The following is a 22,261-nucleotide window of genomic DNA, read 5'->3' on the forward strand; positions in this document are numbered from 1 at the left end:
TTTTACTTAGCAATATATCCTGCATCTACATCTATATCTATATAAATATCTATATAAATACATATATATATATCCACAAACCTATGTCAGCATCTCTATCTCTATGTATCTGTATGCCTATGTCTACATCTACACTGTGTCTATAACTATATCTCTGTAGATCTATATATCTACATTAAAACCTACATCTTTATCATCTCTATAGCTCTATCTATACCTATCTTCACATTCTCCAGCAGTATATCCTGGGAATCACTGTATATCAGGTGATTATGGAAGCCTTAAGAGGAGTAATAAGTTTTTAAATATGCCTTCTGTAATGTTGAACTTATTAACAACAAATATATCTGTAGCTTAAGTAAAAAGAGAAATACATATAGAGAAAAAAAGTTATGCATTCTGTTCACCTCATCCCTCCCCAAGGTAGAGCTAATCTTTTTTCTGTGTTTGTGTAACATTTTATGCATATTATTATAGCAGATTTTATTGTAGCTATCTTTATTTGACAATCATCTCACTTATTGGCCTATCAGTACTTCAAATGTAAAAAGAATCTCTCCCTTCTTTTTCCTTTTCTTCTTAATTTTGGGTATTGTGAGTTGTTCCTGGCACATAGTGTTTACCCACTTACTTGTTTTGCCTGAAATTCCATTGAAGATTTATTCAGTTCATCTATTTTTTAATGTATCTGTATTTAAAAATAAAATATTTTATTGAAGTGATGAAACTGTTTCATCATCAACTGTTAATATCCTAACGTGAATTAGTGATCAGAAAACTAGTTGATTCTTTGAAAAGTTGTGAAGGGACATGTATCTGAAAGAGGACAGTTATATTTTAATTCCGGAGTTGAAACCCCAAGAAAAGCAAGGGGGAGTATGAGAGTCATAGATATTCTAGGAGGGAAGGGGGCAAACCAAGGAAAGGAAGAGAGGGACATGGAAAGAGAAAGGTCTCTATCTTTGGGTCCACCATATGAGCTATGTATAACATAGAAACATATTTATGGAGATGATAATAGGGATTATATTCATTGGAACAGAAGTAAGAAACATTTTCTCCAGACACTAAGAAACCAAGGTCCAGAAAAATTGAATAAGTTGCACAGGACACATACTACAGACACGGAGCTAGAACCTGATCTCTGGACTCCTCCACATTTCCCAGAGTTGAGATGACCTTTGTTGTATTTCTAAAAAGGGCCTTTCTAAAATCAGGCAAGTACTCCCACTGCCCTGAGGATGGGAGAGGGCCTGAGCCTTCTTTTCCTTTTAGAGTAGATGTTGGGCTACTAAGCTCAGTACTGAACACACATCTCTGTCTTTCTTGGCCTCCTTCAGTGAAGTCAGCTATATTTGTGGAGGTGCATTGTTCAGCCTCAGAGCATTGTTTAAATTTAAAATCAATAAAGAAAAGTGAGCCAGTAAGAGGCACAGACTGATTAAGTGCTGTCTGTATGAAGAGGTTTATCCTCGGCGATATTTCTGTTGCAATCCTAAGAAATGTGAAGAGGATGGAGTAAAGTGAAAACAGATTAAAAATTATGTCAGATACCAATTTGCAGTAAGGCAACTGCTTCTTTGGCAGGCAACTGAGAATTGGCAACTTTGAGTTGTGATCTGGCGTAATGATGTCAACATATTCACACTCACGTACACACCATGTGCACATATAAACAGCCATGCTCAAGACACACACAGACAAAAGTAATACATACAACATGTATAGCACAGTTTACTGCAAGACTACGACACACATATAACAGTGCACACACAAACATGCACATGTAACACATACACACAAAACACACCACACACATTTGTGTATGCCCATACATAACACACATAAACTTGCTCTTGACTGGTACTATGAAGATGTAACTCTTCCATCTGCCAACCTATCCCATATTTTTATTTTGATGAAAAAAAAATAGCAGTAGAGAGGAGAAAATCTCTTCATCAGAAAATTCAGTGAAAAAAAATTCCCAAGACATTGTCATGTATTACTGGTTATTTTTGGTGGTTAAGAGAATTATTTGAAAACAAAGGAGCCTTTCACAAAGCCTCTAAAATACAAAAGATCTAATAACATTTACATCTGTGTATCAGCCATGTCTGTAATGCAAGTCATGAATAACACATAAACCAGAGCACGGAAAGAACAGAAGTGCTCACACATCATTTAAAATCCAACCCACCCCATCGTCAGTGGAATCAAATACACAGCAGGAGCAGTTCCAGTTGATACACACACAATATAGTCATTGAAAATGAAAACATATTAATTATGTTCCTTAAGGTTAGAGGAATGGCAGGATTCACTAACCTGTTCAACTTCTCTGTTGAAATTCTGTACCAAAAAGTACATCACAGTTTGCTTTCTTATTTTTCTTAAAAAATTACAGAGTGAGCACTTGTATGCATTTGTCTTTTTTTTACTGTTCATGTACATCTGTACTTGGGGCTCAATCCTGCCTCCTTGCTGTGCTAAAAATGGGGAAACTTGGCTTAAGAAGATAGGTCCTTGTTATAAGTGAGTGACTTGCAAAAAAAGAAATTCATTGTTAAGCAATGATATTTTAAAGCGCCAATATGTGCACAACTCAGGGGGCCATATGTGGAAATCTACCCACTAGGAGAATGGCTGTGTGTTACCGAAACCTAGAGCTCACGTAGCAACGTGTTTGATAAAGAAACAGCAAAATACTTCCTCATTCTGATTCAGCTAACTCTCTGAGGCCCAAAATTGGAATTGTGCCTCTCTGGATCAGTTCATTTGGCTCCTTATAAATTTCCAGGGATCTCCTAGACTCTCCATATATGCTGTGAGCTCCTCCCACCCCGCCAGAGGAAAGCCTCTGGTGCCATGATGGAGAAGGACGGGTGTAGGGAGGTGATTTTCGTCTGGGCATTTGCATTTGACATCTGTTTGTATTGATCCTTTAAGTGTGGTTGTGTTTTATTTCCAAGAGTTAAGAGGATATTCAAACAATGTCAATATTTGATCATCACTTTTTGTTTGCTGGCTTTTGCTTTGATATTTGTTTGTTTGTTTTCTGTTTGTTTAGCCTTCCCTCTTCTGGTCATCGTTTCCCCTTCTATCTTTTTTTGGTACCAGACTATTTTGCATGTGGGTCCTGAGCATGAGCTCTGTAAATGTCAGAGAACCCCTTTCTCTTCTTCTACCATGTATCTCATTTCACTGTGAAATTCCAAGCCCTTCACAGTCCTCACTGCAGCAAAAGGTTAATAGTCATCTCTTTTATGTACTATAAATGCTCGATTCCTAAGGACAGTGTTTCAGGGCAAGTTGAGTGTAATTGCTAAATAATATAGTCATTCTCATTTTAAATGAGTGATACTTCCATTGTTCCGGATGCTTCTACATGCGCGTGTGTATGTGTGAGCATGCATGTGTGTGTAGGCAGGCATGGGTGAGACCTCCACTTGGGGGAAGCCACAGCCATCCCATAGGAGTCTGCACATTCACGCATTTGGGTTTTAAATGTTGTGCCGCATCCCGGGCCTCTTAGGCTCTGCAGATTATGTATAATAGATGACCTGCATTTACAGAGATGTGTGCTATACAGATGTAAATGTTATTATAGCTTTTATATTTTATGTTCTTGTTGAAAGATCATTTTGTCTTTGAATAATATGGCCGTTCAATTTTTTTTGGAGGGGAGGGGGTTATCTTTAAAAGAGAATATGAAATGGATATTGCACATCATATATTTCTTAAAAGTAATTTGGAATTTTAGGGTCTGGGATTGGGGCTGACTGATACCACTGCCACGATGAGATATAACCCCTGGAAAATAACAGCACCCGCACATGCCTGCATCTGTCCAACCTCATAATTCACTTTCACATTGGATTATGGATGTCTGCGTTCAGTGAGTCTATCTTCCCTTTAGGTATTATTTCAGCCCTTTGAGATAATAAGGAAAGTTTAATTGCGTTGTTAATTGATTTTTTGCACAACATTATTACCTTGATTGATTGCAGAGTTGATGAAAATGTTAGACACAGGCAGCGTGGAGTATCAGCCCAGCAAGGAGTGGGAGCCTTGTGGAGAATAGATAACCTTGATGTTAAGAGCTATATCCTTCAGATATGTCTTCCCTTGACATATTGATGGCCCTTGAAAAGGGAAAAGCTGATTGTATGCAGAATGCAATCATTAAACCCACTTCAGCTCGCTGTTGATTAATTTGTTTTTTCCTGAAGGATCTAGTTATAGGGAAGGCCTCACTTGTACCAACAGCAGCCATTTCGTAGGCTCCAGCTTGTACTTAACCCTCTAGGTGAAGAGAAACACTGAGGCTGGTGTGGCTGAGGCAGGAAGACTGTCTTAGGGTGTTCTGAGTGCGCACCCGCTGCTCTCAGATGTCCTTGTGCTCAGCAGCTCCCTCTCTCCTCCACCATAGTGTTTATTTTCCCCCAAATACCAACTCTTTCAAAATTCCAAGGCCAAGAACCCTTTCACTGAGACATGGTATAGGATGCAGTGGAAACTTCTGGATGCCCAGGAAGATTTGTTAAGTAGGCTTTCAATCATTTCTAGAAAAGACCTGGCACTCAGAAGTTTTAGGATACTCCTGAGTATAATCAACGTAAAACCTGGCATACACATGCTCCCATAATTGGAGAATTTGGTTCTTATTGGGGTGTGTGTGGGGTGCAGGTGGAGACCTGTATGTGGTGGGATAAAAAGGAATTTCTGGAGACTGTTTATTGTATTTTCAATTACTACCTTCCCTGGCCCTCTTTAACTCTTTCTAAGAGATGTTTATTGATAGCTGTCAAGATTACTACAGTCCAAAACCATCCGCATGGTACCAAAACTCAGGTTAATTGATCAGCTATTTGATCTATTGGACTTCTGCCCTGTTTCCCTCTACCAAACCCAACTGTTTCATCCCTATCTGGCCAACCATGGACAGTGACTAAGAGGGCCAGCCTTATGGGACAAGAGGGCTGGCCTTGCTAGCTATAGAAGAATGGAAGCTCATAGAGGTGCAGTAATTCTTGAGAGGCTACATCTTCTGGGGAAATGGGTGGCTTCCCTCTTCCCCTCTCTCTATCCCAGCTTCTACTCTTATTACTCTGGAGCATCCTTACTTCTTTTGCCCTCTTTGTCCCTTTGTGACTGTCCTCATTATTCATTTAAACCAAATTTTAACTGTATAGCATTGTTGGAGGCCTACCAAGAATTACGTCAGCTTCCTGGAGTCCTGACCCCCCTGTCCCCCGCCCCCTGCCAGAGGTTCTGTGGACTTTAGGGCAGAAGAGAAACAGCTCACAGATCTCCCAGAAACACAGAGAACCCTGTGGATGGAATTCCTGCTCTGGTCCAAAGCAGTTTCTCCTCAGTCTGCCCCACCGCCCCCTCCATTCGGAGTCTTTCTTCTGCTGAACTAACGACTGGCGCTCGGGGAGTCTAATATCCACAGAGTCTTGGCCCTCAATTACCGTAATGGCTTATAATGAGATTTTGGCCAAGTAGCAGGTAGCAGGTTATTACTTCCTGCTCAGCGTGGGCAATGTCTACGCTGTTAATTTGTGTTGCCGAATGTGGCTCAGAGCTGGGCATCAAACTGTCAGAGCCAGATGTATTCTATTAGGTGCGAGGCTCACATTGGCCCATGGGCAATTTTTTTTCAATATGGAGCCATGTTAACTCACCACAGGGTGAATCCTGACGAATTCAAGCCAGCCAAATAAAAGGGGTAATATCCCAAGCCATCAAAGTAGTATGTTCCAGAGACAGATAACACCTGGTACCACCCACTGTCAGCAATGTCTCTCCAACACAGGCCATTCCACTGATAGGTAAAAAGCGCACCCCTCTTAATATTGTTGGAGAGGCTCTGGTGCCTTCATTAAGTTTTAATGAGTCTGACCCTAATGAAGGCCCTTATAATATGTTCTTCTGCTGTTTACTTTGTCTTTATCTTGGGTAAAAAAAAAAACGTGCAAGAGGTTCATATTGCTCTTATAAACTGCTTTCTACTATTAATTCTTACTTAACCTATTGTTTCTTTCATTAGCATTAGCATATATGTGATTTTTTTATTTTTCCAATGCAGGTTAGAGGATGGGAAGTTAAAGATCAGGAAATAATGAAAACATTTTGGCATTTGGCATTGAGATTTGCTGGTGCCCAAGAATTATGCTGTGCTTTCTGCAACAACATACTTTAAGTGGTTTGTTTTGTGTTTTGCTTTTTTTTTTTTTTTTAACACATAATGCAAACTTCTTTCAGTTAGCTCATATATCAGCAGATACCTTTTGGAGAAAGCAATTTAGAGTGTCCTGGAATTAGGAAAGATTATAGTAATATCAGGACAGGAAAGGTTTGTTTGGATTCTAATGAAGGGCAGATGGAGGCTGGACTGATGGGCCTGAGAAGGAAGGTCTTTCCCCCAGTGCTTACGGAGTTTGAATTATGACAAACCCAGTTGTTACTGGGTCTGCTTAATTTTATTTGAGAGGTGTTCTTTCTTTCTTTCTTTCTTTCCTTTTTTTTTTTTTTTTTTTTTGTAGCTTGAAGGATTAAAAAAAAAAAAAGCAACTTGTCTTTATTTTCATTGACTCTCTTGAGAAATTTTAGCCTGAAGAATTAGACAGAACTGTGGATGTTTTCCCCACTTTTGATGTGAGCTTTCTAATAGGAGCAGATCTGAAACCCAAAAGCAAATTTGTGCTTGAGAGCAAAGCCAAAACTCCCATTCAAACTCTGCAGGAGGACCCCCCACTGCTCTGATTTGTTCATTTAAGATTCTGTCCTTTTAGAGGAAAGCTAAAGACTCTCTGGGAAATATTTTTGGCAAGTTTTTTTTTCCCCTATACTTCATAAATCATGGTTTGCAGGTTCAGTTCCACTCATCCAAAAATCTCCTTTCTCCTTTTCTTCTGTTAATGTAGTCTACATGTCACCTAAGTTTAAACTTTTTTTTCTTCCTTATTAAAGAGCTGGAGCAACTATCATAATTATACTTATTAGTAGTATTATTATTAATTTTAGGGGCCACTGATTTTCAGACTGCTGTGTGGAGACAGTAATTGCATTTACTAAAACTCAATACACCAGGACCCTTAGTCAACTAGATTTCTGTTTTTGAATTTGAGTGATCTTAATTTTATAAGAATAAAAGCTAATATCAGGGATTTTATTTTTTAAAAAGGAAAAACGGGAGCCCCTTTGGGTTTAAGAAACAACTGTTTCTTAAAGTGGCACCCCCTAATCAGCAGTGTCCCTGTCACCTGGGAACTAACAAAAATGCAAATTCTTGGCCCTGTCTCAGACCTACTAATCAGAAATTCTGGGATGAGGTTTAGCAATTTGCTTTATCAAGCCTTCCAGGTGATTCTGGTGCAAGGGCAAGTTGTATTCTAGGATTCTTTCATTTTTTCCACACTAAAAAATAATCTATTGAGTACCTGCATGCCCTAGGCCTCATGAAGCAAGGATGAAAAGTTGTCATCTGTGCCCTTTTGGAACTCATATATAAAGGAGATCCTAAGACCTTGAGAAATGTTCAATGAACAGTCTTCCCACCCCAGCTAAGCTTCTAAACTGTATCATTCTCACTATAGATGCCCAGAGAAATCCTCATTTGTGGTCACTGTGATATACCTGGTAAGACAATGAAATTGACTTTGGTTTTACATAGTGTTGATGTGTGAGAGAAAACTCAGAAAGGTTTCTAGTTAGCCACGAGTTAATGAGATAATTTAATTAATTAACTGGAACCCAACATTCCCCTAGTGGCTAGTCAATCACATGACTGTTATATGAGGAAAGAAAGTATATGGGAAGAAAGCCTGTGAGAGCCATTTTATACTTGCTTCACTGACGATGTGAGAGGTCTCTCAGCTGAGATGGAGAGCCACACCTGCACTCAGCAATCCTTCCCCTAGTCTAGTTACACTGATTTTTGTTTACTCTCTTCTCTGATTGAATCTACTCATTGCTTTTAAATAGAAAATTCTAATTTAAAATGTCATGCCATAGAATGTCATATCTTTATTACTATTTGAAAAGTAATGATAAGCTTGAAATCCCTGGAAACCTCATTTCTCATTTCTCCTAAAGAGAGGTGATTATTTGATGTCAGGCATGGAAATACACATGGACCCAAGTACCAGAGACTAATGATGGGGGCCAATTAGTGGCCAAAGAGAAGCTGGAATTATTATTTTATTTTTATTTCAGTTGCTTCTGCCTCTCTTTTCTGATTAGTCTGGATCAGCTACACTAAGAGGGAAGATGATGGCTGGGTGAATTTTAGGCAGTTATGATTTGTGTGGATGGAGTGTACACACCTTTTGCATATTTTATTGATCCAGTTTTATTTTATCTTCTTTTTTTAGTTTTCTACTTTTTCTACTATCATAATGATTGGTAACTCCATACCATTGGGTAGCATATTTCCTTTTGAATTTCTGCAATAAAAATGATATTTTTCTAGGAAATGCAGGAATTTATCTTTGCTTATTAGTTTGCATACTTCTTTACATTTATGCAGCTATTATGTGAACATCCCCAACCCCTGAGCCTGGAAGATGAATTAGAGCAACTGATGGCAAAGAAAATCAGTCTTTGAAATCGAAGCTAAAGGAATCCAAAAGGGTGGTGGTGGTGTGGGTGGGTGTTTGGTAGCCCCATTTCCAGAAAGCCTTCAGCATATATTGAGCAAACGTGACATATTGATCATTACAGAACCTATAATTGGCGACCAAAAGCACAGTGTGGCTTTAATGGCCCTTCCTGAATAGTTGCCATCTTTTTTTTTTTTTTTTTAAAGAAAGCTGCTGTTTTTCCTAAATTCATGCTGCCCTCTAGTGGCAATGCTCTTGACTTCAGATGGGAGATGGAAAAGATGAATATGGACCACATAATGGTGGAAATGGTGGAGGTGGTGAAGGGGTGAACTTTTTCTTTCTTTCTTTTCTCCTGTCTGAAATATTTCTGAGTTCTTCAGTGAAAAGAAAAAAAAGAACACTGAGAAAGAAAAATGAAGCCATACCACTTGACCGCTGCCCACTTTGATTGACAGCTTGGTTTATATGATGTCCATCAGTAAGCAGCACGAAAGGGAACTTCATGAATCTGAACAGATTTGCATTCCATCTTAGCATGCACTTTGGAATCGAGCCCATCTCAAATCCATTAAACCCCACTTAGAATACAGAGATGGGGAGTAGGGGAACATGCTCACACCAAACAGGCCTTGAAGATTCAATTTCTCCCAGTGGAAAAGTAGGTAAGAGTCGGCCTATGTCAGATGGATCTTTGAAGCGCTCCCCCATCTTAAAGGCAGTGTCCTATGATTCAGAGACTCGACAGGTACAGTTGCATGGATGTCTGGTCTGGCACTGTGACCTTGGGGAAACCACTTTGAACCTCATTTTCTACCATTATAAAACAAAAGATTTGACCTAAAATGAAGATGTTTGAATTGTGTCTCAATGAGAATTCTTCAGTACCATTAAGGAAATAATTTTAAAGAAAACTTTTCTATTCTGTGCTTAAGCTTGCTAGGAAGCATGGCAAAATAAAGTATTCTTGTAAGAGTTTATAAATAAAACATTGTTTAGGAACTCAAAATAAAAACTGTTTCTGGCTTCATTTTAACTGGCACACACACACACACACACACAAATGTAACCTGAGAAGAAAACTCAAAATTTGGATTGCTGAGAAGATTTAGCAGGGTTTTTTTTTTTTTTTTTAATGGGGGGATGTGGTTGGAGCGAGGAAATCTTTACTATGGCATTGACTTCTGATATATAGATAGATAGGTAGATAGATAGATAGATATGCATATATCTATCTCAGATATATATATGCATATATATCTATATATATTCTTATTTGATAGAAATACAGCATGTGTAGAGATAAGAGCCAATCATATTAATGGTGCTTAAAAAGGAGCAAGTAAGCCTACCCTCAGCCCTGGGACTCTTCCCATCAGTCTCTGTCTACCTGAACAACCCCTGGTACAACACGATTTAAAAAGCATTGACATCTGAGGAAAAGCACGTTGACTGTTTCCAGGATTCACATAATGGAAACATCTGCTGCCAGATAAATTTTAATTCCATCAGCCTAATATTTCCTCTATGTGGAGAGGACTCCGAATGGCCTGGTCAGGTCTGGGCAGGGCCCCGGAAGCTGCCACCAGAGGGCAAGGACCAGGGGCTCAAGGTGGGACAGTGGAGCTGGTTACTGAGGGGCCACTCAAAGGTGCAGTTATTTCTTGGAGTTGGACCAGCTTTTACATTTCCCACAAACAGATTCTGTGAGGGAAGAATGGGTCCTGCCTTTTTCTCCTCCTTTCCTACTTCCTTCCTTTCTTCTAAAATGACAAGCTTCATTTTCAGCTGCCCCGGGAGCCCAGAGCACATTTTCCACAGGCTCTGGCTTGTCACCCATCAACCTGTCTGCCCGGTCACATGATGGTTTGTGCAGCCTCCCCCAGGCCGGGAGGCTGGCGTCTCAGCCTTGCATTCCTACCACCTGCAGTGCCAAGATCCTTTCTCTGCTGACTGGTTTCCCTCCCTGGCTTTTTCTTCCCTGCAAACACGCAGGTGAGGCTTGACAAGGCCCAGCCTCTGTGTGGTAAGCAGGCTATGCAATGTGTCCTCTCTCAGTGCAATGTTTAACCTTCCAGGAGGCCTCCCAGACAGGACTGAGCACTGGGGCCAGGTGCCCTCTTCTCGAAGGGCTAGGTGGCCGGGTACTTGGGGTCAGCTTTCTTTTGGGGTGTAGATGCATCCTAACCCTTGGATTGTGTGGCCCACACTGTGGTTTATACTGTTGACCAATGCTTGGTAGAAAGCAGCACATCATATAACCCCACCTTTCGGGTTCTCTCGTGCATCCAACGTATTGATCTTTGTCCTGCACACTGTTTGTGCTAAGAAATGAATAAAAACTATCATTTACTTTAACATATAACAAGCATTGCAAGTAGAAAGAGCCAATCCAAAATAAAACTGAGAGCAGCTAAAGCTGCACATAACATAATTTATTATGGATCAAAAAAAAAAAAAAAGAAAAGAAAAGAAAGGAAAAGAAAAGAAAGGAAAGAAAACTGACCAAGATTTATATCTTGTTGGTAGATTGAAAACTGTACATATTCATGGGGAGAAATTAGCCTTGGTGGAAATAGGGAAAACAAAATAAAACTGAAATGAGCCAAAACCACACACAATAAAGTGAGTTGACTAAACTTTAACAGAAGGCACAAGTCTTCCTGTCCCAATTCAGATCTGCAAAACTTTGCTCACGGTAATGTGACTTTGTGGAAATTGATGACTCTCAGATTTAGAAGCCATACCGGGTAAACTTTGATATCAGGCGAAAGCTGGAGAATTTTGCTTGATGTAAAAAATACACGGAAAAAGAACTGCTTCCATTGAAAATAAACTCGATAAAAGAGAAGTGAAATGTCAAAAGTAGCATATAGTTTCACTTTGCATTTAACAATTAAGGCATTAAATTGGCTAAATGGAGTTCGCTCTGAATAATTAGTGCTTTCTCAGAGAAAAAAACACCAGGCTCGTCTGCATGTTTATTATATTCATAAGCATGAAGCCAAAGCATCCTTGTGGTCAAAATGGGAGAATTCCAACGTCTCCGTCGCAGTGTATCAGGGGCAGCATAGCAGGGCACCCTACTCCCACGGCTCGTGGGGATGTTTGTGTAATAAAGGAGAAGAGGTCAGGAGTGTGCTCACTTGTGAGGCTAGGAGACGTCCCCCACACAGCTCTGTTGGAGGGGTGGCTGCAGCACTCAGCAAGGACCCTGTGCCCCGAGTCGATGCAGGAGGCAGCGAGGGCCCTTACAGGTGTTTTGGGGTTTAGCAAGCATCGCACAACCATGGCATCTGATTCCAACCCAAGAAGCAGATTATAATCCAAGACCCTTGCCTAAAATCACACTCAGCTAGTTTGGGAAGGAAGCCTCTCACTCTCTTCTTTGACTTCTCTCTGTTTTGTTTTTTGTTTTTTTTTATTTTCTTTCCACATTTAATTGATCATCTTACACATATTGCCAGGTGGTGCACTCCACCCTGGAGATTTTCAGGAGGTACAGTTAGTGTCATGACTTCTCCAGGGTCCCTCAGCTTAGTTTAAGAAGCTTCTCTCGCCCCTGAGCACAGATGAACAAAATAATGAAATATTGAGCCCAAGTATTAAAACAATTTCAACATGAAGGACAGTTTGGAGTAGTACAGAAAAGAAAAAGGAAATGCCAGTACAAAGATTAAATTTAGTGCAAAACCTGTAAAGTTTTGTTAACGGTATCTCCAAGTCCTTCTCTGACTCCTCTACCCTCTGCTGGGTGGAGCCTTCCCCCTTTCCTTCCCAGCCTGAGGCTCCTCCCAGGGGCTGCAGACAAAGGGAAGATCTGCAAGGCAGGGAGGATGGACTTTGTCCTCCTTCCACACAAACAGCTCCTAAGTGACCCCTTCCCTTGAGACCTTTTAAAATCTCTCTTCTTTTCATTTGGCCTTAGTATGTAGGTAGCTGACTGAAGGAGGATGTTGTGCTGGGGCCTGTAATCCTGCAAGCTCTGCTCAACCCAGGGTCATACCCACAGCAGAGCTGATAGCACGTCACACAGGCTGACCTCGAGGTTTGCTCCAGCCACTTCTCAAGATCATAAAACGTGGGCGTTTATTCCCTTCCAGCTCCCAGTTTACTCGCGGCCCACATGTAACAAAGACCCACAAATGTGCTTTCTGGGGGAATGTCCTTCCCCGTGTATGATGTTTACAGCTCTTAAGACTGGATGATAACATTCACTTCACTTCTCTCTTTCCAGCCAGATATTGTGATTGCTTTGTTTCTGTGGGAGGAGAGTGTTCAGCATAAAAACAACCCTGGTGCTCAGGAATTGAGACTGTTGCCTTCTGTTATTTTGCCCCCTTCTTGAAGAAGGCACATACTCAATGTGTACATAGTCTTAAGATGTTTCACATGTAGGCTTAGCAGAGGTGAAGGTATGAGCGTTCAGGAATTGAAATTCCTGACTTTGTGGATTCTGTTCAAATTGTGTATAGATAATAATTTCAGCAGTGCTAATTTATCCATTCAACAAGTATTTATTGAACACCTTCTCTGCACTGTTTCAGCGCCTGGGCATTAGAGATTGGGGAGGAAGGAGTATTGTAGAGGTGGCATATTCACAGGTATATATAGTGTCACTTGGAAGCATAGTTCTAGAATCTTCTGCAGTCGACCAGAATGACTCTCAAGATACTGTTTCTCTGTCCCTGGATCCACCTCTTTACAACACTGTCATCACTCCCCCCCCCCCCGCCCCCCGCCGCAGAGGCCATGAACAGTCTAGTTCCTTTATTTGTACAGATTGGAGAATAGGAGTTCTGCAAGAACCTCTGTCCCTTGCCTGTGCTGTAGTGCTGCCTAATTGTAAGCTCCTAGTGATCACAAACAGATCAAAATCTGTTTGTCATTACACAGCTGTACTTACATTTGTGATAATAGCATTTTAAATGGTGATTACCAAAACTAATATTAATAATGATCATAGAGTTGATACTTTTTATTTTATTTAACAAATTTGAATTGATTGGTCCAACCTGTCCCCCATTATCAAATAAGTTTTTGTATTTGTATGTTTGTGTGTGTCTAGATCATTATTGTTTAACAACTAAGATACAAGTGGACAACCACTTACTCTGATATTTGGAGTTGAGCTTTGTTGAGTCAGAAGTTACTAAGTTAATGAGCTCCTATCAAAGCTAATGGGACATGGGCTAGTTTGCGGGACGTCCTTCCCAGCTCTGAGTGTGAAATACAGGTTGAACAAACTGTAGTAGAACTTTTCCTTGGGGATTTTGAGGTCCAGCAGAGCTCCTCTTCTATGTATTATGGGAATGTTGGCTGGATGGATTTCAAGAACTAACTTAGTTGAAATCAAATTTTTGATTAACTGACCATTGGATTTGCCTTCTCCATCAGTCAGCATTGGATCTGACATCCCTGTCTTCATAAGGGAAGCATTTGAAAACACTAAATCACTTATTTCAGAGCTAGAATGAACTTCCAAGATCATCTGGCCCCCTTGCCTTCATTTTGCAAATGGGGAATGCAGCCCAGTAAGGAAGAGGGACATGTGCATGGTCCCATAACCATTAGGGTCAGAGCTGGATTTAAATGCAGGTCTACTCCCACCTCTCCTTAATAAATAGACAGCAGAAATGCAACTGGAAGTACAAGGCCATCTGGGAGATTGGGGAACCCAGGGGTCTTTGCTGGACTCCGGATGGGGGTGCAAGGAATTTCTACTCAGGACTCTCAGGGTCTTCCCCAGCAAAGTCTCTAGTACTGCCCCACCATCACAGCCTTGTATCAAAAGAAAAGAGGCTGCTTCTCACCCCTCAGGCAGCCCCAAGGTCATAACTTAACCTGCGTAATTAGAACATCCATTCCAGAGGGGGAAACATTTAAAAGATAAAGGACCTCTTTAAAACAGATTCTTCCCAATACATTTTTTTCATAATTATAGTTTTAAAAGCTTATGGTGATGGGAGAGCTGGCTACTTAAGAAAAATTAGGAGTCTCATTTGGCAGGAGAAGATTCCCCAGGGGACAGCACACTGTCATTTTTCAGGGCCCCTGAAAAGAAACCCCCACGCAGACAGATACACGTCGGCCTGATGCATGGCGAGGCTGCTTCACTTATTATGGCCAAAGCCAGATATTTTAATTAAAAACACTACATATGCCATTAAATGTGTTGTTCCCCCTGCAGTCCCAAGACGTTATAGTTCGAGGAGATACAAACAAGTGAATGCATTACAGATGTACACGGAAACCACCGCCTACTGAGTCACAACCAGCGGGTTCCCAAATTCTAGCCTCAGAGCGCCTCCCTGTCAAAATGTTCTTTGCAAGCAAACTGTTCCCTCTGTAATTTTCACAGTTTATGGCAGTTGCCGTGGCGGGAGAAAAGAGCCATGGGGAGGCAGGGAAGAGAGAAACACGATGCCACCTCACTTAATTTATAAGCAGATTCTATTATTTTACAAATAATCTTCATGATAAAGTCCTATGGTCACACATGAGATCATGAGGTTTGTTTTTTGTTTTTGTTTTTTTTTTTTAACCTTCCTTGTTAATGTTGGTTATTTATTTATTTACTTATTTATTTATTTATTTTGAACACTAAAGTCCCACGTGAGGGATAATCACCTCCTGCCTGTGAGCTGGGGTAGGATTCTCAACAGAGACAATGCTTGCTTAATTTAAGCAGTTGTAGATGGTGTGAGTTCAAAACTTTCAGCCAATTTTAACTGTCGCTAGCCAGACTACCTTTCTCCCCAGGAGAACACCAGCAGCTGGATTTCATTTTTGGCTGCCAGGCTGTCTCTGTGCCTCCCAGGAGCAGCCCACAGACTGAGCGCCTTCCCTTTAAGGATTTTATTCAAGGTGACAGCTCCTCACACGTTGGCACTCTGATCACCTCAAGTAGCCGAGATATCAGGGGGATGAGTGCACTCCTCCTGCAAAGTCCAAATTTAGATTGACTGAGGTTATCCTTAGGCCCCTTAACCCCAAGTGCTCTGACCGAACGGGGCTGCCAGGAACTTAGAGGGTGAGTTTTGTAATGATGTCTGGGGAGAAATGCTCTGCAGGAGCGGACAGAGAAGACCCCAAGTGATAGGGAGTGATGTCAGCTTTCGTTAGAGCGGCAGACAGTGTTAGAATATCCTTGGCATAATATGGCACTGGTATCTCTGTCAGCATCTCTGTTTTCTGTCACTGCACACAATTCTGGGCCTGTCGCTAGCCCTGACAGTGTCTTTTCAGATCAGGTTATTGCCAGCACAGAGACTAGCTCCGCTCCCCACCACACAGCCCTTTGTTTGAAGTCTGCCCTTTTGTCATCAATGCACTTGATGCCTATTTAAATCTGACGGTGAGTGCAGTATCTGTGTTCCCGTCAAGAGATCATTGACAATATTAATACCTCATGTCCTTGCCTCATTCTCCAAGCTCTGACACCTTGCCAGTCTCCTGCATTCATCAAACAGCCCTCTCTCACCAGGACGTCTATAAACATTCTTGCTTCCAGGCCCAAAGGAACAGGGCAGGCCTTAAAAAGGACTTTCATCAGTGCCGACCAGAAAGGAACACTGGGAAACATGGCTCAGAACACTTCACCTCCCTCCACATTTGCAGCCCGTGTTCCAGGAGTAGCCAGCTTGTTTCCAGGATGGCATTTGCCATCCAGGGTGTATCTAGGCAAGATCTGGAGTTGATGGTTACCAAGGAGAGAGGATGGAGTAAAGAAATTCAATCCCTGAACACACCGGAGGGTTTACTGGAGAGAATGCACCCACTAGTGGGTGGTGTGTGTGTGCACGTGTGTATGTGTGCGTGCATGTCTGCCTTTCATTCTTTCACTCAAGAGAAAGACTGTGTTCTTTATGATATCTGACAGCCCTATCCATTTCTTTTTATAAAAATTCATGCTGTCCTGGTGCTGTAGAAACAAATTAACATCCGTTGGCCTCATCCTTCCAGATTCTTGAGGGTTTATTGAGTCAATTATATTTAAGGAAGCCCTTTGTGGATTTTCAGAAACATCTGAGACCCTCCCACCCAGGCCTGTAGGAGATACTGTTCCTGGAATGGAACCTGACCAGCCAAGCCTGACCAACAGGCCAGTTCCCAGCATTGGTGACAATGTTTGTACAACAGCAGGTGCCACATTATACAGTGCAATAACGGGAGCAGCTCAGTGCCAACAGCCAGAGGAATAATTTTTAGCTCCAAGAAATGTTTCAAGGAGGTCTTATCCAAACTCAATGTTTCCAAGTGCCTAATTTCTGAAAAGCAGAGATTAGGGATTGGGGCCAAGGAGGAAGCATGGCTAAGTGGTCTGCAGTACCCTGGTTCATGGAAACATGACAAATAGTAGAAATGAGAGCAAGCCCAAGACCAGTTTGAGGCCATGAAACAATGTCACTCTCCCTCTCCCTTTTGCCAACTCTCAAAAGATTCTGTGACCCCAGTAATTCCCAACTTTGTCCCAAGCCATCCAAACTGGGGAGCCTCTGCCCTGTCCTTAAAAGTTTCTAAGAGTCATTTTTAATCCTTATTTAAGAATAATATCTAAAGTCCTGTAAATGGAGAGCCTTCTCTTGTACAATCACAAAAATATTTACTTAGAACTTCTGCTGTGAAGAACCTGGATAATTTCAAGTGCTAATTTACCCCAAATGAACAATAGATGGTGATTGTTGGTTCCACGCTAACAAACTGATAGAAAAAGTAATCATGCATATAGGTAGCTATTTTATAAGCAGATTTGTGGCCCGTGAATTAATGTTTTATGGATATTTCTTTGCTTTTTTTCTCATTACGCACACTTCAGAGATGCAAGTACTTTTAGTAATAAGACAACTCTGTGAAGCTGGAGTTTAAGTTAGTTTTTCTAAAATTAGGGAAAAGCAATATGGCAAAAAGCAAACTGTCATCATAAATGTTTTCTTTGAGAAAAACTGATTTCCCTTAATGATCATACAAAGCTTTCATAATAACTGTGGCAGGTGATTTCTTAAAGATGTTTAGAATATATATGGAGTTGGTTAAAAGATTTGACCTTATTCTAGGGTTTTTTCTTACTTAAACTCTCCTACAATCTCCTTGAATGAAACAAAAACTGCACTTGGAGCTACAAAATTATTTAAAATAAAACCAAAGATGAAAATCAAAAACATTCCAACCTGAGAATTCATTTCAGGCAGCCTATAAAAAGAAGCCCTTTTGGGGTGCCTGGGTGGTTTGGTCAGTCAAGTCTCCAACTCTTGATAGCAGCTCAGGTCTTGATCTTAGGGTCATGGGTTCTACCCATGGGTTCAGGTTGGGTGTGGAACCAAGTGGGGAAAAAGAAAGGAGTGGGGGAAGAAGAAGCCCTTTAATGCTGGAGGCTCTTGTTAGTTTCCATGTGGCATTTTGTCACCACCACCACTGTTCCTTGATCATCCAGATGTGTTTGATGCCTCCTGGGATTTGGAAGCTTCTCCCTGGATGATAATAATCCTGATTCATGATAAAAGACTTGAAAAGAGTCACATTCTGGGAAAATCGTTTTAGAACTTTTACTTGGGTGGGACCCATCTTGAAAGTCTTACTTTTCCATTTTTAGAAACTCTACTAAGGGAACCTAGAGAGAGAAAGGGTTATGCTTTATTTTGAGGATAATTTGGCCAAACTAGAAAAGTCTCTGAAATGTGAAAGAGAATTCATCCAGGAAACATGTTATTCCTAGGAGCCTATGCTCTGGTGACATTTTATTTGAATGCCAACTCTGAGGAGAGGAAAGTAGGGTCCTTCTCTCCTGGGGCTTAATCCATTTACTGCTACCCACTGGATCTGAGACCCTGTTGCATATGTTTTTCTAGGTCTGTGTTTCCTTGCTGTACCAATTGTGCCACTTCTAAAGATGTATTTCATTTTCTTTGCAGGTGTCCTGGGGAAATGTCGCTATGTTTACTACGGGAAAAACTCCGAGGGCAACAGGTTTATCCGAGATGACCAGCTCTGATGGCAAGTTCTGTATGCTTTAGCCTATGTCATGAGAATAAAAGAAAATGGGCAAGTAAAAATAAAGAAGAAACTGAAGGAAAAAAAAAAAAAAAACAATGGTCCACATTGCATCTCTGTGGGAAGGCTATGACTTCAGCTTTTGGTACCTTCTGCTGACTTTGCCAGGCCTGTCAAGATCATCCTTCTGCCTTAGACTGAGTGGTCACATAGAGATTGACATGATTGCCCTTAAGCAGGTCTCATCCACTAGGGTGACAGACAGCGGCAGCGAAGCACCAGGGCTGACAGGAGGAACACCATGATAGATTGCCTGGTCCCTCCACTGCTCACAGGGGAGCAGAGGTCACACCTGGGGCCTCCCTGAGCATGCTCACTGGCCATAGTCAAGCGAGAGAGACTGTGTCTTCAACCTGCCTATTGAGTAGAGATCCTTCTGATGCCATTGTGCTGTGGGCTTATTTTTAGTGAAATAGTCACAGTTTAGAGGAAGGCTACGCTCCCTGATTCACCTTAAATTTTAATCCCTTCTCTTCTGCACAGCCCTTTCTCTCCCCCACCCCCACAACATACACCATCCTTTAGCAGCTTTGTTACAGGCAGTGCATTATGGTTTGCAGTTTTTCAGAGAAAAGGAGGTATCCATTCTCAGCCAGGTCATACATTTATGGCTGGCTTTGTGTTGTTACAGGTCCTGGATTGAAGTAAATATCTTTCCCTAAATCCCTAACTGCAAAAGCGTGGACTCCCTCTTGTTTTGTATATTTCTAAATCCACTTCTTGCCCTGAATAGTAGGCAGTGTCAGGCATCTTTCCCAGCACCAAGCTCCGGTTGTACCAAGGACTCTGATTTAAGCATGTATGTATTTATTTATTTTTAACCACACACATGTCCAGCTACGCCTGTGGCTTGCTCCTGGGGGTGCTATTTAAAGATAGTGAGGGGATGAAAACAGAATGATAGGTCAGGAAGTTAAAGAAAGGACCGCAGAAAACACCCACCAGACCAAGCAGTTTTTATTTTTTATTTTATTTTTTTTAAGATTTTATTTATTTATTAGAGAGAGAGAGAGAGAGAGAGGCAGAGACACAGGCAGAGGGAGAAGCAGGCTCCATGCGGGGAGCTCAACGTGGGACTCCATCCTGGGTCTCCAGGATCACGCCCTGGGCTGAAGGCGATGCTAAACCACTAAAGCATGGGGGCTGCCCCCAAGCAGTTTTTTTTTTTTTAAATAATAAATTGATTTTTTATTGGTGTTCAATTTGCCAACATACAGAATAACACCCAGTGCTCATCCCATCAAGTGCCCCCCTCAGTGCCCGTCACCTATTCACCCCCACCCCCCGCCCTCCTCCCCTTCCATCACCCCTAGTTCCCCAAGCAGTTTTTAATAGAAGGCATAGACCCTTTGAATTTTCCTCAAGACCTCTCAGAACAGAAATCCATAGCTCACGAGATGGTCTTTGTGTATCTTTGGCTAAATTCCAGCACTGATGTTACAAGGAAAAGAAGCAAAATCGTACCAGTTGGGTGGCTATAATTTCATTTAATGTACTGATACGCCAGTAAAATCACTCTAGGAGGCATTTGAAAGGTGAGTTGCTCTTGACACAACAGCATTTACTTTTTGCTTCTTCTGTTTTAGACCAGGTGTTCGTTGTCCAGGATCTCCCAGTACTAGGTTAGCTTGAGGACAGCAAAACCTGAAAAGAGAGTCCTTCCAAGTTATAGATAACACATAACTAGAGAGTTGCTACTGTAAAAGTCTTTAAGGACTCAAAATCCCTGAGGACTGAAAAAGAACCTACTTTCTCAGTTCTAGACCATTTACGTGGCCTCTGGCCTCTGAGTCAACACAGTCCTTGAATGACTTGCAGTGAGGCTGGCAGGAGGCCCTCTTGTAGATTATGCAAGTTAATCACTTATGGAGACAAATTTAGATCAAAATCCTCAAGGCCATTAATAATTAGGGGATATTAAATGTTTGCCTTTATCTCTCAAATCCATTAATAACCAGAGCTGAGTACCTTTTCTCTGTTTGATCTACAAAACAGCATTGGGGCAATGCTTTAAATTAGCTGCTTTAGGTCCCACCCTGGCTCTTTGTTTAGAAGCACCCACACATGTTTTGTCCATGGCATATTATGGGCAGCCAGATTTCTGTGCAAGGGCAGCTAGACGAGTCCAATGTCATATCCAATCTAGCAGCACATATATCCTTGTCTTTATAAAAGGCTTTAACCCTGCCTCAAACAATAAAAAAGCACTTGTGAACTGACCACAGAATTTTTCCATCTTTATTTTTCTTACTTGTTTACTTTTCTTAATGTCAGAACCATTTGTATCATGCGCAGGAATGTCTCCCTCAATGTGAGCTTTGGAGGCAAAAAATATTTTTGGAGTGAATTATTGACCACATTGCTTCCCTCTCTTTGGGTTGTTTATTTTCTTCCAAAATGGTGTAATAACTCTAATTAAGATTAGCTTTAATTATAATTTACGTAAAGGCCATCACTACGGTATATTCATCTTAATGATAGAATTATTACAAGTTTCGCTTCTCTTGAAAAGGGATAATGGTGATCACTTAGTGTTGGGTTGTTCACAGTTCCACTGTTTGTTAAGCAAGATTTGCTGTGTAGAATGAGTTGTTGGTCTGAATCAGTAGAGCCAGAAATGACGTTGCATGCTTATCTTAAATCTGCAAGAATTTCCCAAACCTTGTTTTTTCAAAGTAGAAAATTAGAAGGTAATAAACTCAATCAAAGCTCAGAATTATTTCATATGTCCAATTGCCCCCTTGGTCTTTCTGCCTTTTACCCTCTTCCATTGAGCTTTTTCTTAGGAGGTCACAGTACTTGACAGCTTTGTATCATCTCTCCCAGGACACCAACCTGCCTTGAGAGCCCCTGCAATAGAAAGCCAACCGGAGTCCTCTGATGCCTCTGCAAAGTCAGGGCGGACTGTCTTTTTCCTAAGTAACACAATTTTATAGAACAATTTGTTCCTTGGGGAATAATGTTTTAGATTGTGGGGAATCCTATTAAAAGTACAACTATTACAATAATTTGCTTTTACTTTTACCAGCCTTGCTCATAAACCCTCCATCTGTTTGTTGCTTTAAATAGAGGCACATTATAAGAGATTATCACTCGATCAGACTGCACGTCTGAGTGTTGTGCATTTTCACATATTCAGTATACGAAGGAATAAAAGAAAGCTAACCACAGATTCTGGATGAAAAGATTTTTCATTTGTTTTATTTTGTTTTGTTTTGTCTCTATGTGTGCGTGGCATGTGTGTGTGTGTGTGTGTGTGTGTGTGTGTGTGTGTGGTGTTCTAGCAGAGATGTATCTTGCACGTTTTTTTCAGGGAAAATCTTTCTTGCTGCTTCCAAGAAATAACCTGTCTTTTTCTTCTTTGTTAATATGCAGATCAAAAACAATCCACAGGGCTCTTTTCATCAAAAACAGTAACAGTGTTCAGTAGTTGCTACTCATAAAAGCGGCCTAAGTCAGACCTGCGTCACTGCCTAATGCCAAGGGTGGGCAGCTCAGGGTCCATTGAGACTCTTCCATGGTGTCTATCCATTGCAGCTGATCCAATGTGACATTCACCATCTGCTTATCCCAATTCTGTTTCCAAGAAGCCTTTGCCGAATAAG

The 22,261-nt window shown here is 41.1% G+C and overlaps 1 protein-coding gene across 4 annotated transcripts in view; it reads left to right on the forward strand.

Annotated features, from left to right (window-relative positions):
- Window positions 1-21,826, forward strand: part of LRMDA (leucine rich melanocyte differentiation associated) — a 1,018,367-nt gene extending 996,541 nt beyond the window's left edge. For all 4 annotated transcript variants that reach the window (XR_013377862.1, XR_013377863.1, XM_077895114.1 and 1 more), the window contains one exon: window positions 18,518-21,826. Coding sequence is in view for 2 of the 4 variants with exons in the window: in XM_077895114.1 (XP_077751240.1) it covers window positions 18,518-18,597 (80 nt within the window). In the remaining 2 variants the exon portion in view is untranslated. The remainder of the gene's footprint in view (window positions 1-18,517) is intronic.
- Window positions 21,827-22,261: the final 435 nt, after the last annotated feature.

This window comes from Canis aureus, chromosome 4 (assembly GCF_053574225.1).
Source record: "Canis aureus isolate CA01 chromosome 4, VMU_Caureus_v.1.0, whole genome shotgun sequence".
Classification (NCBI taxonomy): Eukaryota; Metazoa; Chordata; class Mammalia; order Carnivora; family Canidae; genus Canis; species Canis aureus.